The 27,540-nt window shown below is 41.8% G+C and overlaps 1 protein-coding gene across 2 annotated transcripts; it reads right to left on the bottom strand.

Annotated features, from left to right (window-relative positions):
• Window positions 1-152: 152 nt before the first annotated feature.
• Window positions 153-27,439, bottom strand: myot (myotilin). 2 transcript variants are annotated; one of them, XM_037076934.1, is made up of 18 exons: window positions 27,308-27,439; window positions 17,884-17,935; window positions 17,610-17,787; window positions 17,455-17,517; window positions 17,162-17,303; window positions 16,719-16,742; window positions 16,063-16,182; window positions 15,746-15,950; window positions 10,125-10,338; window positions 8,210-9,309; window positions 7,948-8,098; window positions 7,536-7,637; window positions 6,828-6,865; window positions 6,205-6,343; window positions 4,646-4,853; window positions 4,338-4,503; window positions 3,691-3,824; window positions 153-2,023 (listed from the first exon to the last, which is right to left on the bottom strand). In XM_037076934.1, the coding sequence occupies exons 2-18, from the start codon at window positions 17,889-17,891 to the stop codon at window positions 1,881-1,883; spliced, it is 3,135 nt and encodes a 1,044-aa protein (XP_036932829.1). In that variant the 5' UTR covers window positions 17,892-17,935; window positions 27,308-27,439; the 3' UTR covers window positions 153-1,880. The 2 variants fall into 2 exon arrangements, with proteins under 2 accessions (XP_036932829.1, XP_036932830.1); XM_037076935.1 differs by lacking the exon at window positions 7,536-7,637.
• Between the last annotated feature and the right edge of the window lie 101 nt (window positions 27,440-27,540).

Below are 27,540 nucleotides of genomic sequence, written 5' to 3'. Positions count from 1 at the left end.
ACCACCACCAGAGGGAAGCACGCGAGCAATAGTGCTGAAAGTTATTCTGAAAACGAGAGGCGAGTGGTTTGTTTCAGAATGGAGGCTGCTGCTGAGCAGGTCTGGATTCTGTTTAAATTCTGTTTAACGTTTACACACACCAGGAGGCAAAGTCAAGGTCACCGTAAATTTTATTTCTCATTCATCCAGTGATATGTAGAAGTTCTTACACAACAAACAGTACTTGAGAATACACGCTAATACCTGCAATTTCAAATCTCAACAGAAAGGACCAAACTTACCAAAACTACTCTGGTGCTTCAAGCAAATCCAACGTTTAACCCTGTTTGATCCAAACATCATACTGTGGTAAAACATATAGAACCACTAGTCCTCAGTCTATATATTTGAACCATGAAATCAGCTTTCATTTACTTTTTTGGCTGACTGAGCTGCAGCCATACAGGGTTAAATACCAGATATTCAGTTTGCATGCAGATCCAGCCAAAATTACCAGGTTTTTGTGAGGTTAGTTTATGTCTGGCAGTAACAAGCATTTCCAAGGTAAGCAGGCAAATCGAGCCTCTTTGTGATACAGCATACGTTAAGGCTCTGGTCAGAAATGAAGAGTTTGGCAAATATGGGCAGAGGCCGACACACTGATAGCTGTTTTCTGACTGAACATACAGACTTAACGATGGCGAGGAAAGTGTAAAACGTCTTCTCTGCACTGCAGATGTGATGAAATGTAAACAGGTCTGTTGAGAGCAGATCAGGTTGTGTTCAGTTCAGCTGGATATCAGGATGGCAGCCTGTGCTCTCTGCCCAACTCACACTATACACCTCTGGTTACAGGTGGGAGGTGGGGGGGCAACTTCAAAGTCTCAATGCTGACACTAATAACTTAAATAGCTTCATTCACATACACTGTATATCAGACATCTTTAAAAACATGTATTAGGCAGAATTTATGTGACAGCAGGGAATCTGAGCAGTAACCGATGGTGGTATCTTTAAACAAGAGGTGAGCAGGTTAGTTAAAACTCTGACTTTCTTTATCTAACTTTACAGACACACATTATCAGAAGCAACAGCAGCTGTGACTCAGAGAACACGTTTAAATCCAGAGGCTCAGACACTAAATCACCCTGATTCAGCTGCAAGCTGGAGGAGGCAGTAAGTGACAAGCAGACAGTTGTCAGGATTAAAGTGCAGTGATAGATGTTGGTAGTTTTGGATTGTGTGTAGTGTAGTTGAAAGAGCTCAATCCAAGTAGTTATAAATTAAATCCGTCATTAGTTCCCTGTTGGGGGAAGCACTGAGGCTGGCCACTGAGATAAAACTGGCAGCAGGTCTGACTCTGCCACACTGTATCTGGCTCTATTAATACATCCATGACCTACACCATGTTGCTGAGCGCAGAGCAGACATGAGGACAGACGTAGAGAGGCTCACAGACATGTATCAAACATGAGCTGTACATATGGACAAAGGATAGGCCCAGTGGTGACAAACAGCAGCAGGTGAATAAGATAAGGTGAGATTATTTTACCTCAGAAGGCACTTGAATAGTAAAGATGTCTCTCCATATGGTTAGGGTTGTAGGTTCCTCCAAATATTTAAAAACACATAAAATGTCATGAGAGGAGGAAGGGCAGTTTTCAACATGTTAGCAAGACAATCAAATGTTTTTCCAAATGAGAAAATTCTACAATACCACATCACAACCCAAAAGTAGCTTCTTTAATGAACCTGACCCGTATCGGCCTCAGTACTCTCCGCTACACGGCTGTTACTCTGTATTCTGAACCAAAGCTTCATTATAAGCACTCAACATGACAGTTAATACAGGCTCCGGTCCATTTTTGAGATGTGTGATAGGGATTGGATTTAGTGTGTCTCTACAGCTCCTCACTCTCATACAGCGGGGCGGTGTGCTGAGCAGGACTCTCCACAGTCAGAGAAGGCACGTGGCTCAGAGACGACAGCAGCTTCAGCGTCTTGGAGCCAGGGGGCGCCGTCTTCATGGGTGCTGCTGTGCGAGCTGCAAGGGGCAGAAAGACAGTAGAGGGATGAGTTCAAGTCACCTTAACTTGTTAGTTACACATTAAGTATGTTTTGTTTTTTGACAAACATCAGTTTGATGGCATTCGACCCCATTTGGACTGCAACTGTTTTATTAGAAGGCTTGTAAGTGTTATTAATATCAACATTATTATCTCAACACAATATGATTCTACCTGTCTTAAAGCTAGTCACAAAAATAATTTACAACTGGTTGTTGGTCTCATATCATATTTAAATAAAACTATAGATGTTATATATCCGATGGCACTCAGTAATCTCTCAGCACAGAGTGAAACAGCCTTTTGTTTTACCTGCAGATGACTTCTTTATTTATATTTATGAGTAATAGCACTGGTGTTACCAGCAGCAGCATCAGATTTTACTGTAGACGACTCGAGTTAAACATTCCTTTCATGCCAGGTGTCTGAAAATAACTTTTCTGCTCTGCACGTCATGGCACAGACCAGGACAGTGAGGCTCAGTGACAGATAAGGAACAGACAATAAGTCCACGGCTCTCCATGTTTCATCTGATCCTTTTCAAACTCACAAAACTTTTAACTACACATTTTCATGCATTGGACATCTGATATGTACATGTCCTCTGGGGTGAGTCACTGTCCTCAGGTCCTGTCCACACGTAAACTGCCATTTTTGGCCAATGAAAACAAGCTTTTGGAAAACTCCTTCCAGGCTGAAGATTTTCAGAAACTAAAATATATTTCAGTGTTTGCATCTGGACAGGCCAAAACAGAGTTTTGGAAACATGATGCTGGCACGTACATTTATTAGTGTTTGTAGCATCACTAGCAAGTGTGAAGTTGGATTATGTGTTATGATATTTGTATTTGAGCTGGTACAGTGACAGAATGGATGTCATATACTTTAATGTTATATTGAGAAAAACACAGATGGACACTGATAATACAATAATGGAAAATAAACCAAAATTGCTGCTCATGATGTTTGTTGACAAAAAAGAGCAGTCACATCTTTCTGCCTTGGTCACAGTTTTTTCTGTAACAAAGCAATCTGGTTCAAGTTCGTCTGAGCAGAGATGATTGTATTGTTTACAAAAACTAATAGGCTTCAGACAACTGTTTTCTGTGAATTATGTGGCTGCTTACCCTGTCAATACTAACTAAAAGTCATGGTGATTTAGGTCAAGACTTGATAGGAAACCCAGGAGCAGATAAGGTGGTCTAAACTCCTTTTCAGCTTTAGTGAGGAATACCGTCCAGCTCAGGTGGAGCAGAGGCTCCTTTGTCGGTCCTCTCACTCAGCTCTCTGTCTCCACACAGCAGATGGTGCGTTATGTGATCGAGCAGAAACCTAATACGTGTGTTGTATATTCCTCACTCCTCAGTGGATGGACTCCATACTTATCTCTCTGACTAGCTGATTATGCAGTATTGTTGTACGTTCATCAAGTTTCTGCTCGATCACTTAACACAGCATTTGTTTGACGTGTTCCACGCTGCAGTGCTGGATTCACTGTAGCAGTGAGTGCACATCATTCTCCATCTGCTGTTTGATTTTGCAGCCTTGCTACTATGGTAACTACCGGCCTATCTCATGCAGCAGATAATGGCAACGGGCCTTTAAAGCAAATTTGCGTAGAAAGATGAGCACACAGTTGACTTACTGCCTACATCCAGCCTTGCGTTACATGTGGACATGCCAGCTTCATTGATGGCAGAGAGAGTGTACCAGCCAGCATCAGACTTCATCACCCTCTCTATCAACAAGCACTGTCGGCCTGAGCCGTCCTGATACAGACTGTGGAGACACAAAGACACATTCACATGTTCAGTTCATCACTGGGTAAACACAACACTATCATCTTGATGCATGTTGAAGAGTCAATACATAATATTTGAATAAAAAGATAGTGCTGCACATAGACCAAGAAACTGAACTCACTATCTCATGCAAGTCTGGACACAATTCAGCTTTTGTTAAGTGTAATCATTTTCTGTGGTTCATGACTAAAGTTGACTTTTTTATTTTCTCCTTGGCATTTTTCACAAACAAGTAGTCATCTGATGTAATGAAAATATAAAAATATAAAAACATTGATTATTGGGACCTATTGTTTAGGCTAGTTGAGTCTTCTACCGACAAAACTTAAAGAAGTTGCTTTGATCTTGTTGAAGGAAGTATGAGTCATACAGTACAGTATATGACTCAACAACAGGACTTAATAGAAAACAAAATGGATGTGTGTATCAGAGAGTATCTTCTGCATCATGTGTTGAGTTTGGGTGTTATGAAGTCCTATAGTTGACCCACCTCATTCTGTGTGGGTCAATGCGCAGCATATCTTTATCTTTCTTCCAGAAGAGCTGTGGAGGAGGAGAAGCTTCTACTTTACACTCTAGCCTGACAGTATCACCCTCTAGGGCTCTGGAGTTCAACATCTTCTGGACAAAGGTGGGAGGACGCAGAGCCTCCTGGGCTACAGAGAGGAACAAGAGGTTGTAAAGCACATGAGACTCAATCCTCTCTTATCTCATCTATCATAATTGAGCTGCACTAATGAAATACTGCTTAAAAAACAGCATTTATCGGCTTAAAACAGGATGTAATGACGTTTGTACCTAATACATCGAGCTTCATGCTAAATCTGCTCTCTCCTGCTCGGTTCCGGGCCACACACTCATACACTCCGGCATGGTGCACTGTGACAATCTCTATGATGAACGAGTGCATCCCCTTTTCACACACCAACATCTTGTGGTAGTCGTCTGGACGAATGGCTTTACCGTCCAGATACCAGCAGACGTCTGGTGTAGGGAGGCCTCCAACCTGGATGGGGAAAAGTTGTAACTCTATTAGGGCTGGTGCAACGCATCGAAGTAACTGATGGAAACGAATACGTAACTATGTCAATTTACGTAACGTGTGGAGCAATTTCTCAAGGTGGCAGCAGTAGCAAGACTATTTGGTGTGGAAGTGTCACACCATGGGCCATGTTAGAGTTCTCAACGTGCCTGAAAATTACAACCCGACCCGACCTGGTCTGCAGGTTTTTAAGCCCGAACACGACACAGCCCGACTCACCAGCATGAACTGTCTGCCCGAACCCAGCCCTCCGCGCGCCTGCATTGTTTTCCTCAAGGGTGAATTCGCCTGTGGCAAGTTTACTTTTAGCCAGTTCCATCTTCCCCAGCCAGGCTATAGGCGTGAGTACGTCACGCAGCGGCATCAGGTCTGTGTCTGCCTCTCCCCATGAAGCAGGCAGCCAGACTTACTCTTCACCGCACGTGAACAGCGATGATCCACAACAAACAATAGATAATTTACAACCTGCAAGAAATATGCTTTATGAAATGTGTCTTATAAAAAAGGAAGCCCGAGGCCCGACCCGACCCGGCTCATTTGCGTATTTTTTCAGCCCGAACCCGTTGTGAACTCTAGGCCATGTGTCACATGTTGGGGACTCCTACTGGTTAGTTTGCAATAGACGAAGCTGCTATATTGTTCTGCTACTAGCACGCCTGTCGTACTAGTGATTGTTTGTCCTCATCAACACATTAAAAATAACAGTAAACAACCAGGATGAGGCAGAACATTACTCTGTTTTAAACTGGGGGACAAGACTGAACTGAACTGAAAATGAAACATAACACGATACAGAGCAACATCTGTTGTGTTACCTCTGGAGTATTTATCCATGCTAAATATGCCCTGCTGATCACCAGTTAATGCAACTGGTCACAGCAACATGTAAAAAGTCCTGTTTACTTTTTGTTCTCCCCCAAACGATATATGTTTATGTATATATATGTATGATTACACAGATTACCAGTTGAAACTGGGCTTTTTATGTTGGGGAATAATGCCCTGCAGTGCAAACTTTGTCATATTCATTTTTTGATTATTAAAAAATTATATTATATAAAGATTACATTGAAATATAAATTAGAAGTTTTTAAACATTATTTTAGGTAAATCTGTTGTTACATAAATCGAGTAATAAAAACAACTGTTTGGTTAATCGGAAAAAATAATCAATAGATTAATCGATAAAAAAATAATTGCTGCAGCCCTAAATTTTATTCCTTCTTGATTTAGCCTTGCACAAACACACTATCATGGTTACAGGATCCCTTGGAGTTATTGCATGCATGCATGGTTGAGTGATTTGGTCATTCACCTTGAAGTCGATCCTACAGAAGCGTCCCTCCTCTACAGTGAGGTCTGGAGGGATCTGCAGGAAGCGAGGAGCATAACATTTCTCCTGGATAGCTGGGCCCTCATTTGCCCTCTCATCTGTCCCTGAGTGGTGCCTCCCCCTGAACACACAATGACAGAGATAATTTATTCATAATTCACTTTCAATTACTGAATTTTACACTCCACTAGTGATGGCACACAAACAAGCAACTATAATTATACTGATTCCTGTTCAGTTTCTGTCCTCTGACAACATTGCTACACAAGTATTACATCTCTCTGGAGATATTTAGTAGATTTAGGATTTTTTTATGGTTCAGATTAAGCAAACACTGGCAATAATTGTGAATCAATAAATACTTTCCTGGAAATTTCCATAACCACACTCAGAAGGACAGAAACACAAGTGTCAAATATTGAGGTAATATAAGAGCAGGACAACCCCGAAGAGAACACAACCATTATCATTTTGAATCTACCTATTTTTTCAAGTTTTACATAGCATAGATTCAGAGCCATACTGGACAGGAATCTTGAGGTTCTGATGTTGACTGGAACCATGAGTTAATAACTGAACAATATAGATACATAGAGTGTATTTACCACAGTCCACCTGTGTGTCTTCCTTCTGGTGACTCTGGCTGGAACAGAAAACAGATCAACTTAAGCAGAGGTAATGACAGGTTTCAACTTACTGTACTTGTCAACAGGTTGATAAAATGCCAGGAGGGTAACTCTGTGTATGTGATGCGTGTGTCTGTGTGTGTGTATTCTGACACAATGGTCCTGTTGTCACCAGTGAAAGGGGCTCGTTCTCAGAAAACAGGCTTGAAATAGCCGCTGACAAACCTTGCTGGCTTCAGAGGAAACGTGTGTCTTTGTGTGTATGTGCATGTGTTGTGTGTTGGTGCTATGTGTGAAAGAGAGAGAGAATAGAAGGTGCAAAGCCCTATGAGCGACAAAGGCTTTTTGACAGTACAATCCTGCACACGCGCACGCGCGCTCACACACACACGAAAATTACAGCTCAGTGGGGCTGCTGATTATACTGCCAGGCTTTTTCAACTTTGGGCTCGGGAGCCCATCAGGAGGCCCTGAGAGGGGAACGGGCTCCCTGTGCAGCCATTCAAACCCAAATGACTGTAATAATGTGTGGTCTTTACTTGATAGCAAAATGAAAGCTAATGGCTTTTGGACCAGAGCCAACATAAATGCAGCACAGCAACACACCATTACAATCTGAAACACGCTGAAGGATTTTTTTTTAATGATTTTGGTGTCTACTGACTAAAGGAAAGTCTGCTGTCATACCTGGTCAAGTTGTGAGTCTGAAAGATTGTCTTGGTCAAACATGTTGGTGGCGTTGTCTGGACCCAGCAGCCTACGAGCCATGCGCTCCTCATAGGACAGTTTCTGTCAAAATTGAAGCTTTATACTTGTAACTGTCATTTCTTTGACACACATAGGAAGTGTGCTGTGATCTGTTTTGGTAAACTTTTGCATTATTTATTCTGTTAGGTTCAAACAGGCACACACTGTGTCAGTGTGAATGGGCTGGAATGTGTAAGTGTGTTAGAGGATGGGATGATTTGGTTTTTTTTCCTTTTGTTGATGAATGAAATGAAGGATCTTGCATTTCCAACACAGTTTGCAGGACACACACACACACACACACACACACACACACACACACACACACACACACACACACACACACACACACCTGACTGGTTCTCCTCCTGGCCTCCTTTGAGCGCAGCTTCTTTTCCAGGTCCTGGATGAGGGCGTCTTTAGAGCCCTGGATCTCGTCATCCGTTGAGCGAGAGGAGGAAGGCCGAGGAGCTACAGACTTCTTTAGGATGGGCTTGGGAAGGCTGGGTGACAGAAAGAGAGAGATAAAAGTTGGAGGAACTCAAGTTAAAAAGCACAGGAAGACAAAGTTGGTTTTTTTTAAGTGTGGGAAATTGATGTAAAGTTTTACTCACATGTTTGGCGTCCCCTTGTAGCTGGCGGGCAGGGAGACCACAGCAGGTGGTACCCTGTTCTGACTGTTGGGAGTGTTAGGTTGTGAAAGAGAGGAGGAGGATGGAGAGAGAGGGGAGTGAGGGAAGGAAGGGGACACTTGGAGAGGCTGCTGAGGCAGGGAGGAAGGAGAGGAGGAGGCCCTCAAGGGAAGGAGAGGGCTGGAGGGGGAGAGTGGGGAACGGCTGGGGGAGGTGGAGGGGCGGGGCAGGTTAGAGTTGGGAGACAGCTTGGGGGAGGAGAACGGGGAGAAAGCAGACTGGGAGGGCAGTACGGAGCAAAGGAAAGCAGCAGGTGCTGACATGTTGTCCTGGTTTGCTGGCAGGGTGGCACTGCCGAGGCCGGTGGCACTGGGGATGCTGGGGGTGAGGGTGATGGTGGAACGCATGGTGGTGCGGGGGAGAGTGGAGGAAGATGCAGAAAAAGGGGAGGGGGGAAAGGTGGTATGGGGGAGAGAGGGGGAGGATGCTGAGAAAGGGGAGGGGGGAGAGGTGGTGTGGGGGAGAGTGGCGGAGGATGCCGAGAAAGGGGAGGAGGGAGAGGTGGAGGAGTCAGAGGGACTGAGTAAGGGGGCAGTGGAGGAAAAAGGAGGTGCAGCAGAGGAGGCCGGGGTGGAGATAGGAGAGCTGAGACTGGATGAGGAGGGAGAGGACCTGCCCGTGCCGTTGGCCTGGGTCTGGATGTGGATCTGGGTCTGAGCAACAGACTGGGCATGGTTCTGACCAAGGCTTAGTGACTGAAACTGGGTCTGCGTCTGGGACAAGGACTTGGACACTGACTGAGTTTGAGAGAAAGACTGATTTTGTGCGGACACCTTTTTAGTTTGACTCTGTGTCTCTGTAACATTTTGACTATTCTTGGGACTGTTGAGGTTCAGTTGGGCGTTATTTTGGTTCTCCTGGGCCTCCCTCACGACACTTTCATAACTGGGTGCCTGGAAGGAAGGTTGTGACTGAATAAAGTGCCTTGGTCGCTCATAGTTAAAGGCACTGGGAGGGAAGGTGCTGGGAGTGAAGGATGGCAGGTCTGACAGGTTCATGTTGTTGCCTCCTGGCTGGGAGGACTGGAAGAGAGTTGACACACATTTACAAAGAGTGAATCAGATGGATTTGTACAATTTCTGACTGCAATAAAGAAAAGAAACTTAGAACCTTTATACACTGCCATTCACTCGGTTATAGCTAACTAACACATTTCTTAAATACCATGGGCCCAGTCTTAGGCCTAATGCAAAGTGGCAGACACAGCGGGTGTGATTGCTAGTTTCTGACTTACACAGTCATCATTTTGATGCCAAGCACCTACGCTGTCTAGTTAACAAATGTACCTGCGGCCATCTGGTCGCCTATAGGCTTGTTGATGCTGAAATGGGGTGTAGTCAATCTTGGCACAATGCTGTTTTTACCAAAAGAAAGCGACTGCACCATAGAAGAAGCTGGTCCATATAGACAAGCAAAAAGCTGGTAGAAAGTTAATGATGTAGTATTTTTCCTGCTATTTAAAAGCCACATTTTTAAACAACTCAGGTAGAGCTCAGGGTTTATGAGGAGGATGGCTGCTTTACTCCAAACACTGACCACAGACCACATGCCTGTCCCTCAGTATTGACAAGTGCCTCTGTTAAAATAGCAATGCACATCTTAATGTGCAACTTCCCTCCTTAAAGGAAATAGGAAATGAATCTCTGATAGTATAATTAATGTACAAACGTACCTATGAATAATTAAGAGGTACAATAAATTAAGAACACAACCTATTTGAACTTTACGCTATGCCCAGGTTATCAATGTTTAACTAGCAATTTAGACATACAAAATCACATATAGCAAAATAAGTTTTCTCAGGCAGAACAAAACTTGGTGTGAGGGAAGCTCTTACAGTGAAACTGAGCTTGCTTGGGCTGAAGAGCTTTGGTGTTTGGTTTGTATCCTTGACTTCAGTTGGTGGTGGTGGTGGTGTGGGTGAGGGTGGAGGGGGAGGGCTGGGCGTAAAAGAGAGGACAGTAATCTCTGGTGTCCTTTGTCCCTCTGACTCTTCGCTGCGGCCCAAGGGTTCTTTAGAGGAGTGGTTGGCCAGCTGGGGCTCTGGAAACCTGACAGATGAAATCAGACATGTTAGCAAATCTGGATATTTGGATATATCTGAAAACAGAGAGTCAGAGAAACTGATGGATAAGATACAGAAATAGCTGTGATGAAAACCATCTGCAGCTAGCAGATTTTTATTCATGAAAATATCCGCACCTCTAGGCAGTGGTGTCCGCTCTAACATGATATAATACCAAGATCCAAAGTCACCATGCAGTTGTTGTGCCTAATTATAGACGCACATTCATCCAATTGGGTAAAAGTTGAGTGTTTGCATGTAGGAAAACCAGATCATGCAGCGTGGGTCTTTTGATTAATAGATTGAACAGAGGCTGCACAAGCTAGCTTGCAAACAAAGAAAATGGTTGTACTCGGTGCTCAATTTTGTGACCAAGCCTGTAGGTACAATCATAGCTGAGATTTTTACCTTCATCATCAATATGTCAACTGGTGAGATAAACTATCAAGTATCTAGCAGAATTTATGTTCCAGTGCGGCTGCCACCATACTACTGGGACTGTCTAATGAGAGTAACAGATATCAGAGGGTCTGCTCGCATTTCAGCCCACTCAGTAGTTTTCTTCCTGTATTACCGAGCCAGGCTGGTCCTCTACTTTTCTACTAGGAAAGAATGTTGTTCCCATGACTACCACGTAGTCTCGGCTATGCAGGAGCATAATGACAATAGCAGTCTCTATCTTCGCTCTCTCTCACACATTCATTCATTTATACACACTTGCTCACTGTTTTTCTGCATTTCCCCTGGTCTCTTGAGGGCACAAGACAGTTTTTGGCTAGCCAAGCATCAGCTGACCTTGAATCAGAGACTTCAGTCTTCCATCTGGATTAAAACACTCTGAAGACTATCACATTTTTGACTCAACGTGAAAAATCCTAAGAATGAAATGTGAAAAATATTAATAATGATTACTAATGAACCCATGTATGGGAACCCTGTTGTTTTGTGACATATTAACAGCGATTTTGCAGTTTGCATTTGTTCCTAGTCTAACAAAGGCCATTAGCCTGTTTAGCTAAAAAAACAAAAAAAACAAAAAGCCAAATAAATTAACAAACAAAGAAAATCAGAATCCCAAAATTAAAAACTGAATAGCTTCCAAGAACGAATATCCAAACAATTAAATATTTGGGTCAGAGTAATATTCCCCCCCAGTGTTTCCACATATTGTTGTTGACGCCTACTGGATCTTTTCCGTTTTCCTCAAATCCGCAAATAACAACAACAGAGGTCAAAGTTTGAGTTTATTCAATAATTTAGTCTTTAATAGAAATGGATTGCTAGTTAACTTCCCTAAGTTAAGACATCTTGACTTGTCACAGCAGAGAGAGCACAGGTTACTATTTACATCGACAACAACATTTAACTGTCCCAGCGATTTAAGTCATGTGAGCCAGCATGCACAACACCAAATGACTTAAAGTGTCACACCTGAAAGTAATGCAGCAATGATTAATGATTATCAAACACACCTGTCAGTGACAAGTCAATATGGGTCTATTTAACATAAGCAGAAACCAACATGGTGAACCTATAGCTCCCAGACACTTCAGCAGTAGTGTACTTTACTTGTTTATTGTATTTAATTGGCACTGTGACCCTGGTCATTGTAAACAGCAAAACTGATGTTTCCATTTGGACTCATCCATGAACATCATGTTGTGTTCCTCTGCAATTGGCTAAATGATCATATTACACAATCACATAGAGCACACGTAGACTGTATTAGGCTTGAGTGGATATTAACCTGTGTTCAAGTGACTGAATCACTGAGTGTATATAAATATATGTTTGAAATATGTTGATGTTTGCTTGTGTGCATGTGTCTATGGACCTACAGTACACGTGCATGGGCATTTGTATGTGTATTTGTGTCATTAAGTGGGCAAAGCTATATTGGTCTAGGAATTCGGACATCAGCTGGCAGGTGCAGATACTCTGCTGGTGACCCAACCCAACACACACACACACACACACACACACACACACACACACACACACACATCTCTCTCTCTCGCTCTGCATGGCATTGTGGGTATAAGCATACTACGCTATCATAAGTCCTCTGTATGACCGGGACAATATGAATATTTCACAGAATTTAATCAAGCTTTTGAAGATGAAAAGTATCTGCTGGATCAACCTGCAGTCTGTGGTGAAATCAACTGAGAGGAGACATAAAATGCCTAATTCTGTAAAAGGGATTATATATGAATATCATTCGTGATTCATTTGACTGTTCATCTATCTAACTGAGGACCAAAGGCTGAGCTTGGTTCAGTTTTACTTAACTGTGTTAAGGGAGACAGGGAGTCAGAGCTAAAACGAAATGAACTGAGAGGGAAAACACTTCTTTAACTTGATCTAAGGTGTGCCAAACATGTAAGCAAAATGTCTTCAGGAAAAAAACATGACTGGTTTTCGAACTTGAGTATAATATTCAAACCACAATAATAACTAAACCTTCCTATCACTAATCTGAGGTCATCAATTTTATTGTCGGAAAAATTCCAACCAACGGAAGCACAGTATGCTACAGATAATGCAGTTCCTCTTTCCCAAATCAATAAAATAATCAGATGAACTTCCAGTCGGCCGGAGAACCTCAACATGACCTTAACAGCCAGACCGCTGCCAACAGTTTCTGAACAACTGTTGTTGTTTGCAGCAGTGAGGAAGGGGGGGTTTCTGAAGGACACAGACGCCATGTCTGCAACTTCACATTACAGATGAGATCATAGCACCCGACACTGATACAGAGTGGACCATAACACTCAGCCAAACATACTTCACACCATGGACTTGAGTCGAGGCATCAAGTCAAAGTTAAGGACACTTACTAAAGTATCAAATACAAAAGCTTGAGAGGGAAAATATTACCTAATACTCACTGAGGGGCATCTGTGGTATACTGCTCGACAGTTATTTTTCATTTGCTGCAATATTTATACACTTTTGGTGGGAGACTTTAGAGTATTCCCCAGTATTTCTCACAGGTAAGCAATGTTTTTGCATAGGAAACTACAAAACAAGGTAGTGTCTGACTGGGGTGTCATTTTTCCATTCTACGTGACTGCACATGAATGCACCATTCCGGCAGTCTTGTTAATCGGTTACTTAAAACTTCTCACACAGTGGGTTTTTTTTGGGGGGGGGGGGGGCAAGAGAAAAAAACTGATTGCGATAAGAGCAAATTTACAAGACCACCGTAAAATAACCATATAATACAAATAGATGGGCAACACTGCTCATAGCAACCAAACATTTGACAAAATAAACCACGGTATCACAGGCTAAATAACATGAGCTCTTTTAAAACATTGTATCCTGGAGGACACACAGTCCAAACTACCACTAAGGATGAGCTCATAGCCCATTCTAAGGTACCACTTGGCTTCTGTGTGGCTGTCTGGCGGGCAGCAAACACAACTTAACAGCACAATAAAGACTCATATTTATAGCAGGTCTCTGAAGAAGCTGCAGAGGATCCCCAGAAAAGTGTGGGGTAGGTTAATATCATATTTCGGGTCAGTTCAGGTGAATTATACAGTATGTGAGTGTCAATGTGCCAAAGACTAATAAATCCCCACCTTCAGTACAGCCAGGCGTCGACTTCACTGCCACATCACTTCAAAATAAAACCTTGCTTCTTAATATCCAAAGCTGTAGCCTACTTTTGAGGACTTCTGCTACGGTGTGTTCTGAAAATTATGACACATTTGCGACGACGAAAATTAACAGGTGCTCAAATGTTCACAATTAAGACGAATATCATCGTTGCCTGAAGTGGAGTTAGCTAAATGTTAATTGAAATTATAAGACGGCTAACTTTTTTCCGCCTCGTAGCCTGTTTGACAGAGCACCGAGCCAGATGACACACACACCCAGAATAGACTAAAGTCAGGCATAGTTTGACCTTTTAAAGACGACATAGAATATTATGTTTCCATGATGCACACAAGGAGGGAAACTAGCTTGTTTAAACATCAGCTAACGTCAAGGTAGAAAGAAAAAAAAAACGTTAGAAAAGTGTCTCCAAATATCCAAAGTTCCCGACAGGTTAAAGGCAGCCGTTTACCTGTGCGACGGCAGAAGGAGACATTTTCTTACCTTGCTGACCTTTCAACACAACTGTCCACAAACTTCAGTGAAACTGTGAGAATTAAAGTGAGTGCGCTTCCTCCGTGTGGAGCTGCTCCGCGCTCCGACGTGAAGCAGCGGGAGGCTGGACTGCAACAGGTGACACCGCGCGCTCACGAGGGCTGTGTGGAGAGACGGGATCGCGCGCGCGCGTCCAGCTGATCGGTGTAATTTTCAAAAAACTCAGAATCGTCATCACAGCTGGATCCCTGTGCTCCAGTGTCACAGCTGTTCAATGAAAGTATTATTCAATGTGATTTTACCATAATCGGTGGTTTAAGACCCTTTCAGGAGCTACATTTATTTCCCTCGTTACCTGACCAAAACAATATCACATTCTCATCATGTATACAATATTTATTCCTCACTTGGCCTCATTGGGTCAATTTTATGAACGAAACAAAGACAGAAAAGTGAACTGGGAAATTGCGATGGTCTACATGTTGTATAGTAATACAACAGCGACCTCGTGTCGTTATTTAGTGGAACTACAGCAGTGTCAGCTTTGAAATGTGTGCTCCTGAAAAAAATACAGTATAAGGATATACTCACTATACAGTAAAAATGAAGACGAAATAATTATGTTAAGATAGCCTTGATTTATCCCAAACGTAAGAATAACTGCTAAAATTAATTAATTAATTAATTATGAGGAGACAAAGTCATTATTAAGAGTTAAAAAGTGAAAACTGTAAAAAAAAAAAAAAAAAAAAGTGACTTTTTAAAACGTTTATAATTGACTTTTTATCATAGAATCATGACTCACGATGGGAATTTTTTTTTTAACAAGCTTAGTTTTTCATCTGTTCCTCCCCCTTTAACTGGCAGGGATGGGCTTCCACAAACATGAGAAAAGGAGTGGGCCAGTGAATTAACAGATAAATAAATACTTGCTTGCAGCTACCATATACTGAAGAATAAACAGTATTTACTTTTTCTAAGCTCAAAAATGTCTATTCAACAATCAGAATCATAATCTTTATGTAAAGTTTTAGTGATAGATAGGGACTTCCTAAAGAACTGCAGTGCAATTTGTAACCGTGTTGCAAGGTAAAAATAATAAGGTCAGAGGTCATTCCTACATGTGAGAGATGTGTTAAAAATAGGGATTGTGACTATTTTCTCCTTTGCTGTAATGAAGAAGTGCCTCACTGTTTATTGTTCATACAACACAGACATCAGCATTATTCAATGTTAATAGACACTGACTGAGATCGACATGTGTGTCTTGTGAGTGTGCACCATTGACTCACTCTGCCAGAGGGATGTTATCCTCTGGAGGGCTGTCAGGCCACTCAGGAGGGGGGAGGGTCGTGGAGTCCGGCAGCTCAAAGGGAAAGTCCTCACTGCTCTTTAAGGAGGAGGAAGTCTCCTGTTGGAACAGAGCCTCCTCTTTCTGTCTGAGAGACACTGCTTCCTGATGATGAACGGCCTCGATCTCCAGCTGCTCCTCCAGGTCTGCGAGGAGGGGTGCAAAACAAGGAACACTGATCATATTCATTGTATGATACAGTCCAACAGATGGACTTGTAGTTCATAAATTATAGTAATATATGAATGGATGTCTAACCTTCGTAAACTTCCAGGATTGCAGAGCAGGACACTGTGCCGAAGGAGTTGATGGCCACACATTTAAACAGACCAGAGTCTTCAGGAAAGGCCTCTGTGATCACCAGTGTGCACAGCTCCTCTGCAGAGGTAACACAATGAACCTTTTTCATTCAATAAAAGTTTTCCACACAAGATCACGTCACTCTTACGGACATGCGCTCATATTTTTAAACCAAGTGAATTACTCATACTCTTCTCAGTGGCTTTGGATAAGTTGTGGCCGAAGAGATTTGACAAATCCCAAACTTTGGGGTGAAATACTCATTCTGTCTAAAATAAAGCAAGTTCAGCATAATAATACTCAAGACCTGTTCCCTAACTCGTTTTCAGTTTTCAGAATCCTTGCTTTCTGTCAGTCTGGTTATATGTTAAATCTTTCTACAGGGTGCAGGGTCATTATAAAGATTACTGGAGGACCTGAAGAGGTGACAGTATCCAGTATTTCACTAAAACCAAACTAAATCCTAGAGTAAAGAAACAAAAGACAATGTTCTGTATCAGATTTATTTTTCTTTCTTATCATTTTGATTGTTTCTGGCCCCCAACATTTCTCTCAGGACTCCCTGCCCCCACTTATTTACATTCATTATTATGTAACCAGTGTTCCATACGTACCTGGCACTGATGCAGAGCTGGCCTCTGGGAAAAAAGCAAAAAGAGAGAAAAAATGTTTTTTTTTTGCCATACATCTGAAATAAATCAGTTCGCTCTTATGTAATAATACTGTCAGATCAAGTGGCAGCTGTGATATAATGATTAAGTTGTATGCAGCTTCATAGATCTGGATTAACACATTATTCAGAGGCCTGAGTTAATATTTAATTGTGTATTAGGCGAGAAACTTTTACATCTGACCCTGTGTCTGCCATAAACCTAGTATAGTGTGTTTTATTGTAGCTACAGGCTGATTATCTCCACTACAGAATAGTAACTTCTGCTTCTCGATTCTTCAGCCGCGGGCTACAGGACAGTGTTTCATAAAGTTCATTGGCATATAAATCAAAGCATTTAATTTGAATGGAATCTGAAGTCTAATGAGTCACACACAATACACTCACTCTTGCGCAGTATCCTAAAATCATCAGAGTCCAGCACTTGTTCGTCCTCTCGGTACCAAATGACCTGCAGGGGAGGAGTCCCCCTCAGTCTGCACTCCAGGACCACCAGCTGCCCCTTCACTGTGGACACGTCATGGAGGCACTGGTGGAGGTGATGGATGGATAAGTCGAGAAAGTAGAGGACGGAAGAGAAGGGGATATTATCGTTTTTAGCAGTCTCATATTTATACTAAACTATCTATACTAGTTGACAGAATATACACATACATGGAAGTACAATAAGTGTGTTTTACCTTCACAAAAGTAGGAGCAACTCCATTCCCTGAGTAGTTCTGACTGTAGATTGGACTCTGAGTCTGGAGATGGAAAATCTTGTGTTTAATGGAACTTGAGTCGTAATTGTTAAGTCCACCAAATAAGATGGCTCATTTGATTTGGATGCAATTACCCTCTGTGGGCTGACACACAGCGGCTGCACCAGGCTCGAGTGTCTCTGTGCCAGGAAGGTGGAGGAGGAGGCGGTGCTGGAGGGGCAGGAGGAGAGCTCTCGAGAGGAGGATGCAGAGGAGGAGGAGGAGGAGATGGTCAGGGACATGGTGCTGGTCTTCTTCTGCACCCTCTGAACGCTGCAGGGTCGCATATCAGCGGTGATTATATTTCTGTTCTTTATTGTTTTCTGTGTGAGTGTGTGTGTCTGTGTGTGTGTTGTGCATCTGACTTACTTTGCCATGGTTCAGGTGCTCCAGGAGGCAGTGACAGACGTTATTAAACTCCCTACAAAGACAATAGCAAACTGTCAGACATTTTACACCCTCTCTTGCCACATCAGCTTATCTCACAGTCATAAACTTGTGTGTATTGTGTTTCACTAAATTAATAATAGGCAGGATTTTGCAGGCATGCATGGTCAGGCTTTACAAAATAATCTGGGGCTTTACTGCCCAGTGAGGGAGGACACTTGCTTAGTTACATGCATTCATAGTAAGTACAATGTTGGTGAAGTAAAATGCTCTCTCCGGTACTGCTAAGGTGCCCCTTGAGGAGGAGATTCAGATCTCAGTTTCCCGCCTGGCGAAGATTATGTTACGTTACGTGGTGCGGCTTGTGTTTTGAGCTATTTCGAATGTGGAAGTCAAGTAAAAAAAAAAATTACTGTAAACAAAACAGATCTACTTAATACGGTGTGGCTTTAAAACAACAGCTTGTCATAATCATGTCGACAGTACATCAACCATCAACATGTGACCTCAGAGAGAGGGGAGGATCACAGCGTTACATACATGTTCACTTCAAGATACAAGTTTTCAACACAAACACTGTTATGACGTAATGACTTTTGTTTGTGGTCAGCACCTGCATTACATCTGACAAACTGTTACAGACCTTGGGTTTGTATTTACGGCAGTGGTGTTGAAACTGCGGGGGGCGCCATATCACACAAAATGCTCTACATAATGTCGCTTTAAGTTTAATGTAGTCTGGTAAAACACCACCACAACATCACAGCCTTAGAAAGTGCCATCAGGTTCAGTCATCACCTTTCTGACAGAGTGTAAACTGAAAGTTATTAACTTCAATAAATGTCTGATCTGACTAATTTGCCTGCACGTACTGCACTTTTTAAAACAAAGTACAGAAATGAAAAAGAATAATTTGATGGGAGCAAACACAAATGTATTGAGTGCTTAATACTATGCATTCTCAGGTTTAGCTGCACACTCAACCTGCCCGACCTATAGAGTATCATAATTTCATCCAGTCGAAAGATCATAGTCAATTCCTGTTGGTTGATTTCTCTCAAATTCGAGTGTTACTGGTATCAGTTCTTAGGGAGACACTGGGAGAATGCTGTTTAAATAGAGTACCGTGGCCACAAGCAGGTACTTTATGCAGTTTTATAAACTATGTGTCCAGTGGCTTGAGAACATGCAGAGAAGTAAACTCAAGAATATAATAGGGTGACTTGTATATAACTTTTTTTTGTTTTCAATTCAATTTCACATAACTAAAAAACAATTTCCAAATATTATTTGTTATTCCATCACATATTCCATATGCTTGCCATGGCTTATACTACAGCTGGGATGCAATGTCTGGTGATATTTGCATTGTTAGCAAAATGTTAAGTGAAGAAAATTAAAGGACTAAGAAAGACTGCAACATGCAGCCATGCTTACTGTCAGAAATCCTAAATTTGAAGCCAAATTACAGCAGACTTTTTCTGTGTTTGTCCTTCATTAAAATGGGTGCTGCACTAAAAATATTCACCAAATACAAGAACAGCTGTGATAAACCCAGAAATCCTGCTGTCACCACAGTCTATTCCTTCTTGAACGTTGCAAAGCTTGGCTGAACAGCCAAGATTGAAAATTAATAAATAAATAAATGCTTGAGTGTTTTATACCCTGGGAGATCCCAGTAAGAGCAAAAACACTCCAACAACAGACGGAACTCCAGATGGTTGATTTAATTTGATCCTGCCATCAACCACATACACAAAAAGCGCAGATTCACTCCAACAACGATGAGCAAACTATAGACAAAGTAAAACAAACTATGAATAGCATGTAATGTAAAGAACAGACTTTGCATAGAATTGACCTCACTTTTCACCAGAAGTCTGTGCTTGAGTGTCAGCTGGAGTGAAGACTACAAGAATATATTGACTATGTGGGTTTCTCTTTGTAGTGGTGCAACAACACAGTGTACGTATATACGTATATACACATATCTAGTTAATATTTTGAGATAGGCTATTCGCTCACCTTCGTCACGCCTTCAGTATGGAACAGATCCTCCACTCCCACTTACCATGTGCCCATCTCCTCCGGTGACCACAGAATTACCAAAAAAACACACATGCATGTCTTTACTACCAAGAGTGGACTCTCACTCCACACTGATGATGTGTGGACCTCTGTTTCTGAACATTTTGGAAAACAAAAGGAGGAACATAAATTGAATAGAAAATGTACTTTAAATGTCTTGTCATATGATATAACTGCAAATGTGTTTGTTTTTCTCTACAAGAAGGGGGACCTGCATTCTTAAGGGGTGTCCACCTATGAAAGAGGGGACCTCTATATTCAGAATGCAACAATTTATGAATACTAAAGTGAACCGCTCAAATCTAAATTTGGAATTTGCAGCATTTCCGGATAACCCAACCTGGTGCCTATGACAGGAGCTATATCGCCTGTTGAGTGCACTTATATGCTGCACTCTGTCATTATCAGACCAACAAATGCATCACCTCCTACGTACCGGATCACCAAGTGTGCCCACCATGGACTCCTTTTGTTTAGCAATAGCATGGGGCATTTCATTTTATCCAGCTAATTGAAGGTTTATGGAGCCTTTCTAGTTTCACACCCACAAATCCCAGCCTGCTGCCCTCTGTGGCTGTATCCTGCGCCCAGAGAAGGAGCTGACAGAGGAGGCCAAGGTTCAGGTTTCCAGGCTAAATTAAACTCTGCCGCCTCCTGAGCACAGCAGAGACTCTCTGACCTGAGAAAAATCTGGGTCTTCCCTGACAAAACTCACACAGACAATCAGTGGAGGGTAAAACTTTACTTCACAGCAAGATATTCTCTGCTGCACCGTCTATAACGTTTTATTTCAGTTTTATCACTTTTGTCTGTCTGTCGGTGGAAGTTCAATGGAGGGACCACAGCACCAGGGATAAACACAGACTTAGCACTGTCTAAACGCACAGCTTAAGTGAAAATATCTGCAGCATGTATAACATCTATGTGCACATTCAGTTTTCCCCTCAGATGACAACCCCCAGCAGGTATGTTTTTGTGCCTGTCGGTAAAACAACAGCTGCTGCTGAACCCCTTCCTATCACTTGTCTCTCTGTTACATAATCAAGATTTATAGCAGTGCCAACAAGCTGCATTCACACAACACTACTAATGTGTTGCCTGGCAAGCATGGATAGACAGAGGCATTCAGGAAGTGATGGACAAGTTGATGACCCAGACAAGCAGAAACAGTTTCGTAATGTGTAATTATGACGCAGAAAATGTTCTAGCTAAAGGTCTGATGTTTTTCTCATTTTCATGTTCATGTTGTTTAATTTTAGTGTCTAGTAAAACATGTTTTCATGCTTTAAAACCCTCATTTCAAACATATCAAATAATGACGCTCTGGGTTTCACAACTCATCAAAAAGTGATGCTTTGTTGAACGGGTTCATCTTCCCAAAGACTTGGGAGTGAGACTCAAAAACACATTATTTTTCATTAACTGAATAGACTACAGGTTTTGCTGAAGTGTACATATACATTTATGATGTAAAACTGTTCACCATTCAGCAAAATAAAACATTCATTCCTACAGAAATAAGATGTTAAAACCTTACACATTTGTAGATGATACATATATGTTTTTACTGTAATCGACTGTCATTTCACGTAATGGCCTTGTAAATGGCAATTGAAAACATAAACATAAAAGCAAATTACCTGAAGAAAGTCAAATGTTTTCGTAGTTTCTGAATACAGGCCTTGTGCATTTCTCGATGATTTGAGCATTTAATCTACTTTAACAGAATTTATACAGCTTGAGACATGCTGAATAATCAAAAATGACATGGAAAGATCACTTAATAATACATGCAAAGCAATTAAGTTTTGCATTTCTATGTATCCAATTGACCCGAATATAGGACAACCCTGATTATAAGATGACCCCTCTTTTCAAGACTAATCTTCAGAAAAAGACTGATAACCAAAATTGACTTTGAAAACAATCAGGCATGTTTAGGTGGCTGGTGTCTTTGGGTGACAACAAATACATTGATCAATTCTGAGGTGGATGATATTAGATTAACTAGATTTGACATTTCAGAAAACTAGAAGGGCGGCATTACTAATGTTGTTACATCCAGTTGTTATTGCCTCAGCCTGAGCTCACTTTGCTCCTGTGGGGATCAGAGTACAGTCGTCCCTGACTGACCCAAAAAACTGGACGAGAGATCTCAAGTCAGGTGTGAAGTGGCAGGCTGCTTTTGGATGTCCATTCATAATGTAAAAACATGTTGTACTTACAGATTTACACCACACATGTACACCCACATGCAGGGTTTATATTTGTCTGTGTATTTACAGCAGCTACAGTAAATTGCTAAAATACATTCTATATATGAATACCAATTTTAAACCTTTGAATAAGCAGGAGCTCTGTGCTGTTGTTAGTACGTTAGTCTGTGGACCGCATGTTTTCTTACTTGTAGAGATGTACACTGTAAAAGATGACAGAGGATTCCTGTACAAATACCCAACATAACATGACAAACAGATGTTCTGCTCTAACAGTGGAGTGTTTTGACCTCTGGCACAACTCTGGGGTTTATATGGCAATGAATAATAATCGCAGATATTTTTAACACTGTGTATTCTCCTGGGATGATGTTCATCATCCCACCTGTTCTGCTCCGAGCAGGACGGGGTGAATTTGGCTCAGTTACTGTGTATTACCGTAACTTCAGACACAGCTACACATTTTTTACCAGACAGGAGAGGACAGGACATTCAGATGAGTCATGGTAGATAATTTCTCATACAGTCTCTTATGCGCGATGGCACAGAATCCAGCATTGATGTGATTATGTCGGAGGATGGAGGGAAACACTGCAAGATGGTTCATTTCTTAGCTGTTGCCATAGAAATGTCCTGTTTCCTGCATCAGTTCAGCATGTGTTATCTATTCCCTGTATTCTAAATCTACACACTGCAACACAAAATATGTATTTCTCAGTCAAATGGATGTATTGTTAAAGGCATTGAAAGCAAAAATCAACTTTTAATGACAGATTCAAACATAGATTTAGTTTGATGAAGTAAGGCTTTCAGTAGCACAGAGGAGGAGACACCAACACCTTCCCACAAACCTTGTTGAATTTAAACAAACCACCCACTGTGTAATTCCAGCCCTGCACACAAGACCATGAAGCCTCCAACCACCAGCAGCGCTCAGCTGTGGACAGTTTTAGTCCAGCAGAGGCAGATTCTAGCAGCAGTCAGATTAGTGGACCATGTTGAGATTTATCAGCAAGCAATCATTACATAAGTCTGTGGGCTCTAGTGTGATTGACAACAGACATCAAACTCTGAACAAAGTGTCAAACAACCATTAAAAGCACTTATTTTAGACTTATGTATAGTCAGTATGCCCTACATGTGTGCATATACATCACTTTAATTCAAACATGTACACAACTGTAGCAGAACAACAACAATAGTCATGGGAATGTCAAGGCACCTGCCATGCGATTATGAAACAATTAAAAATGCATCTTGATCCATCAAAAAAATGTATACATGATTTATTTGTTCACACTGTGTGACTAGTTAAAAAAAAATATTTGTATTGATCCATGATTAAAACAAACTGATGGTGTTGCTTCCATCATCTTTGCTAAGACATCCTCACCAAAACTAAAGAAGCAGCCTAGGACATAAATGCACCTGTTAGGGCTCTGCTGTGAGGAACGTGCAGAATTTTTAACAGATTTTAAAATGTTCAAGTAAATTTCTCCTCAATACAATGCAATATACAGTTTTATGAGTGGGAACTGTGAGGAAAAATATTTACTGAAAATAGTCCATCAGGTTCTGGATTGTAACCTGTTGCTTCCGTTTTACATACTGTACCTCAACAATTAGTCAACGTACATCTTCTATGACATCTCAATGAAATGTCTGACATTTGGGACAATGAATCCTATATTGACAGTGGTGAATTTCCGACTTTTCATAAAACTAAAATGATTTGTTTTAAATGACCTAAATGATCTTAATCTTCAGCTGCCATTAGGTTTAGTTTGGGCTGATGTGTCCATTGAAACATGTTAGATTTAATTTTTCTTTTTAAAGCAACGTTATGTAACCTTTTTTGTAACCAAAATCATGTTGATTGTGCGGTGTCCTGTAACAGTGAGTGAATTGTCTCTGTCTCAGCCACTCTGCCCCCCATCACTTGTTTCTGCACTATGTAACTTCAGTGACAGGGTGGTAGCACAGCGTAACATACATGTTTACTTCAACACATAACACTAGCCCTTTTAAGATAGAAAAGGCGGCGCATTTGCTCCAAGGTAAGGGCAGCAATGTGCCGGCCTGTCTTTCTAAAATCGAGGCATAATATTCCTCCTTTTCCAAAAGGCGCCTCTGAGGTAGGCGTAAACATGTGAGGTGACGTGAAGCTCGAAGTTGGGCTGTGAACAGTGACATAGAAGTTGTCTTCAAAATAAGAGCTTTACATTGCACTCCATAAGAGTTTAGAACTGGGTTCTTAGCGGGGGGCTTTTAATTTGAAAGTAGCGGCCGTCCTTAGCTTGCCGACGCAACAACAAGCTAACACAACCAAACAGCTACAGAGATCGAGGAGATCTTTGCGGCTGTCCAGTTGTTCATCTTAATGAGGTGATGCACTGACTGCTGTGATCAGCTGTTTCTTGGTTTTAAAACTCCTCGGTTGTGGGTCGCAAAACAGTGCAGGTCATTGCAGGGTACTCCCTGGACAAGTCACCAGCTCGTCGCAGGGCCCTCACTGATGAGCAATGTGGGGTTCAGTATCTCGCTCAAGGACACTTCGACATGCAGCTCAGCCCTGCCCAGAGCTGAGATTTGAACCAGGGACCTTGCGATCACTAGTAGACCTGCTCTACCCGCTAAGATACAGCTGCCCCTTTCTACATAATGTTACTTTGAAATAAACAGATGAATTTACTTTCATCATCTCTGCACACACTCAGTCATTCTCCCCAAAAGTAAAGAAATAGTCTAGCTCAGAACATAGACACAACACAGCTGTTAACTTTTGCCAATCCAATCCAATTGGTTCGGCTGTGAGGTACAAGCAGTTTTTCAAAAAATTTGACCTGTGATAATAACAGAGAATTGGATTTTAGAAATTTTGATTTACCTCTCTGCTTCGTGACAAAAATCTTTCAAGTGAGAATTGCAATATTTGTTTATCACTTACGACTAAATACAAAACAATTCTCATCATCCTCAGGCCGAATCTAGACTGCTGTACGGTTTGATTTGGCCAACCAGATGTTTCAATAGGAAAAATATATATAATCAAAAATGCTGGTGAGCTATAAATGCTCTTTAAATATTATGGATCCTGAATTTTAAATTTTTGTTTTATAATCTGACCATGGGTGACAGAGTGACAGTTTACACAGCAAGGCAGTCGAACCATTTCACATTTTAAAATCACAAGAAAGATGTTTGCTTTTGGCTCGTGGCTCACCCTGGCGTTTTAGTTTGGGCCCTCCAGGCAATGCAGTTTCGGCACTCGTGCTTCAGAGCTACTTAGCAAAGGTTAGCATGCTAACACACGATGAACATCAGCATGTTAGCATGATGACTTTAACCTTTAGCTCAAAGCACTGCTAGCATGACTGGACACTCTTAATGTTGTTGTTAGAGGGGTGTAGAGTTTGCTATTTATACCGTTACTGAGTAAAGGACTTCTTAAATTAAGCATCTTTCCCACCACTACTCAGAGGCATCACAGTTCAGACCTGCCCAGTTCTGTACTTACTGCGGGACTTTCACCCATTGGTCATCTGCACATGTAAATAAATGTTATTTCACGGGTCCAAAGAAAAATTGAGACTTTTCAATTGATACACTCTCACAGCAGGTTGACTTGACATGAATAAATGAGGATATGAAAACATCAGTTTTAGATTTTCTGTACATAACAAATGATTCTCAGCCACACAAACAATGTTGATGGAAGGATTCAAATTTCTTTGTCATCATGTAAGAATCGGACGAGGTGCAGCTGTTATTCTTGGTTCTGAAGGTAATTTCAGAGGCACACCTGGATGTAAAGGGACTGTTGGTGGATTTCCTCTACTTGCTTTGAACCCATTTAGATTTTTCACAGTTGCATCATTCTGAAAAACCCCTTAGCCCTCCACCTCCAACTCTCCAATTCTCCTAACTCCTCAACTTGTCTGCTCGCGGGACCGATTTAGCCCGACTGGGTCACCTGATCTCTCAGTGCGCCAACCACAGCTCAGCGGCTGAACACAGCGTCATGCAGGCATGCCAGGCTCACACTGTGAACCCCCCCTTTTCTGCCACCCACTCAGCTTTGGCTGCTGTGTCTTGTTGCCTCACCCTGCACACTATATAACTGACGCACTCTTTTTCACTTCTGGCGTCTAAACTCCCAAACGGATGTAACGGATTTCTCATCCGCTGCAAGAGTTTGCATCCAGGGAGACATATTCAGGCTCATACACCCACTAACATCATCATACCGACAAACACATAGAGACAGAGGCAGAAGTATACTGTAGGTCCTGGATAGACTGACAGATGGATGGACGGACAGATAGATAGTGAGCTAACAAGATAGATAGTTAGCTAGCAAGCTTCCTAGGCACACAGACAGACATAGTGAGCTGACTAGGTGGAATAATAGATAGATAGTTCGCTAGCGAGCTAACTAAATATATAGATAAATAGTTAGCTAGTGAGCTAACTAGACAGATAGCTAGATAGTGAGCTAACGAGATAGTCATATAACCAGACAGATTAATAGATAGTTAGCTAGTGAGCTAACTAGATAGATAGATAAATAGGTAGACAGATAGATAGATAGATAGATAGATAGATAGATAGATAGATAGATAGATAGATAGTGTGGCATATGACACAGCATAAATTTAACATGAGACAGATCCCAGCTGTCCTCTTCTTTCTGACTGCGAAGTCATCACCGCATTCAATCCAACACTGGCTGCCGTATCAATAACATGCAGGAACCTGCTGGCCCTTCACCAAGTGAATTAGAACATTTGATGAACTGATTATTTTTACTATCTCAATCCAAACAAGGTGCAAGATCACAACAAAGACCTATGTAAAAACCATAACACAGAATATTCCTTCATTGAATGGACTCCAGACGGGGACTGAGCTAAATATGTGCAACAAGAATGAAACATCTGGCGTGTAAGCTTCATCCGACAGATTCCTTCATCCTGCAGTGAAATGATCCGTGTCTTGTGTTGATCCAGCCATCTGCATGCAAAAACAGGCCCAGCTGGGCCTTCAACTCTGGGCTTTATCTCACCTGTAGAAAACTTGGACCAATCTGTCCTCTTCCTTACCTGTCTGGTCTTTCCCCCAGCAGGCTAAAACCCAACAGCAACAAACGTATTGATCCAACAGGAAGTGTGAATGATCCAAATGCTAAATCCAAAACTGCTCTGTGACTGTGAGGCTTCCAGTCATGGCTTGGTCACTGGACGCTCCCAACTCTGGGCGAGCTGACACACACATTTACACACAAAACACACAGACGGGGGCGTGTGTGTGTGTGTGTATGTGGGGGGTTATGTTG

This window comes from Acanthopagrus latus, chromosome 18, assembly GCF_904848185.1.
Source record: "Acanthopagrus latus isolate v.2019 chromosome 18, fAcaLat1.1, whole genome shotgun sequence".
Lineage (NCBI taxonomy): Eukaryota > Metazoa > Chordata > Actinopteri > Spariformes > Sparidae > Acanthopagrus > Acanthopagrus latus.
Note: the sequence above shows the minus strand (reverse complement) of the source record. Positions and strands in the feature narration are given on the sequence as shown.

What these genes read in the sequence shown, in the direction of transcription:
- myot (XM_037076934.1), bottom strand. An exon ending in TTGCTCCTACTTTTGTGAAG is followed by an intron (nt 17,304 to 17,454) that starts GTAAAACACACT and finishes CACCTCCACCAG; the next exon opens with TGCCTCCATGACGTGTCCAC. An exon ending in TCTGTAGGATCGACTTCAAG is followed by an intron (nt 4,854 to 6,204) that starts GTGAATGACCAA and finishes TTCCCCATCCAG; the next exon opens with GTTGGAGGCCTCCCTACACC.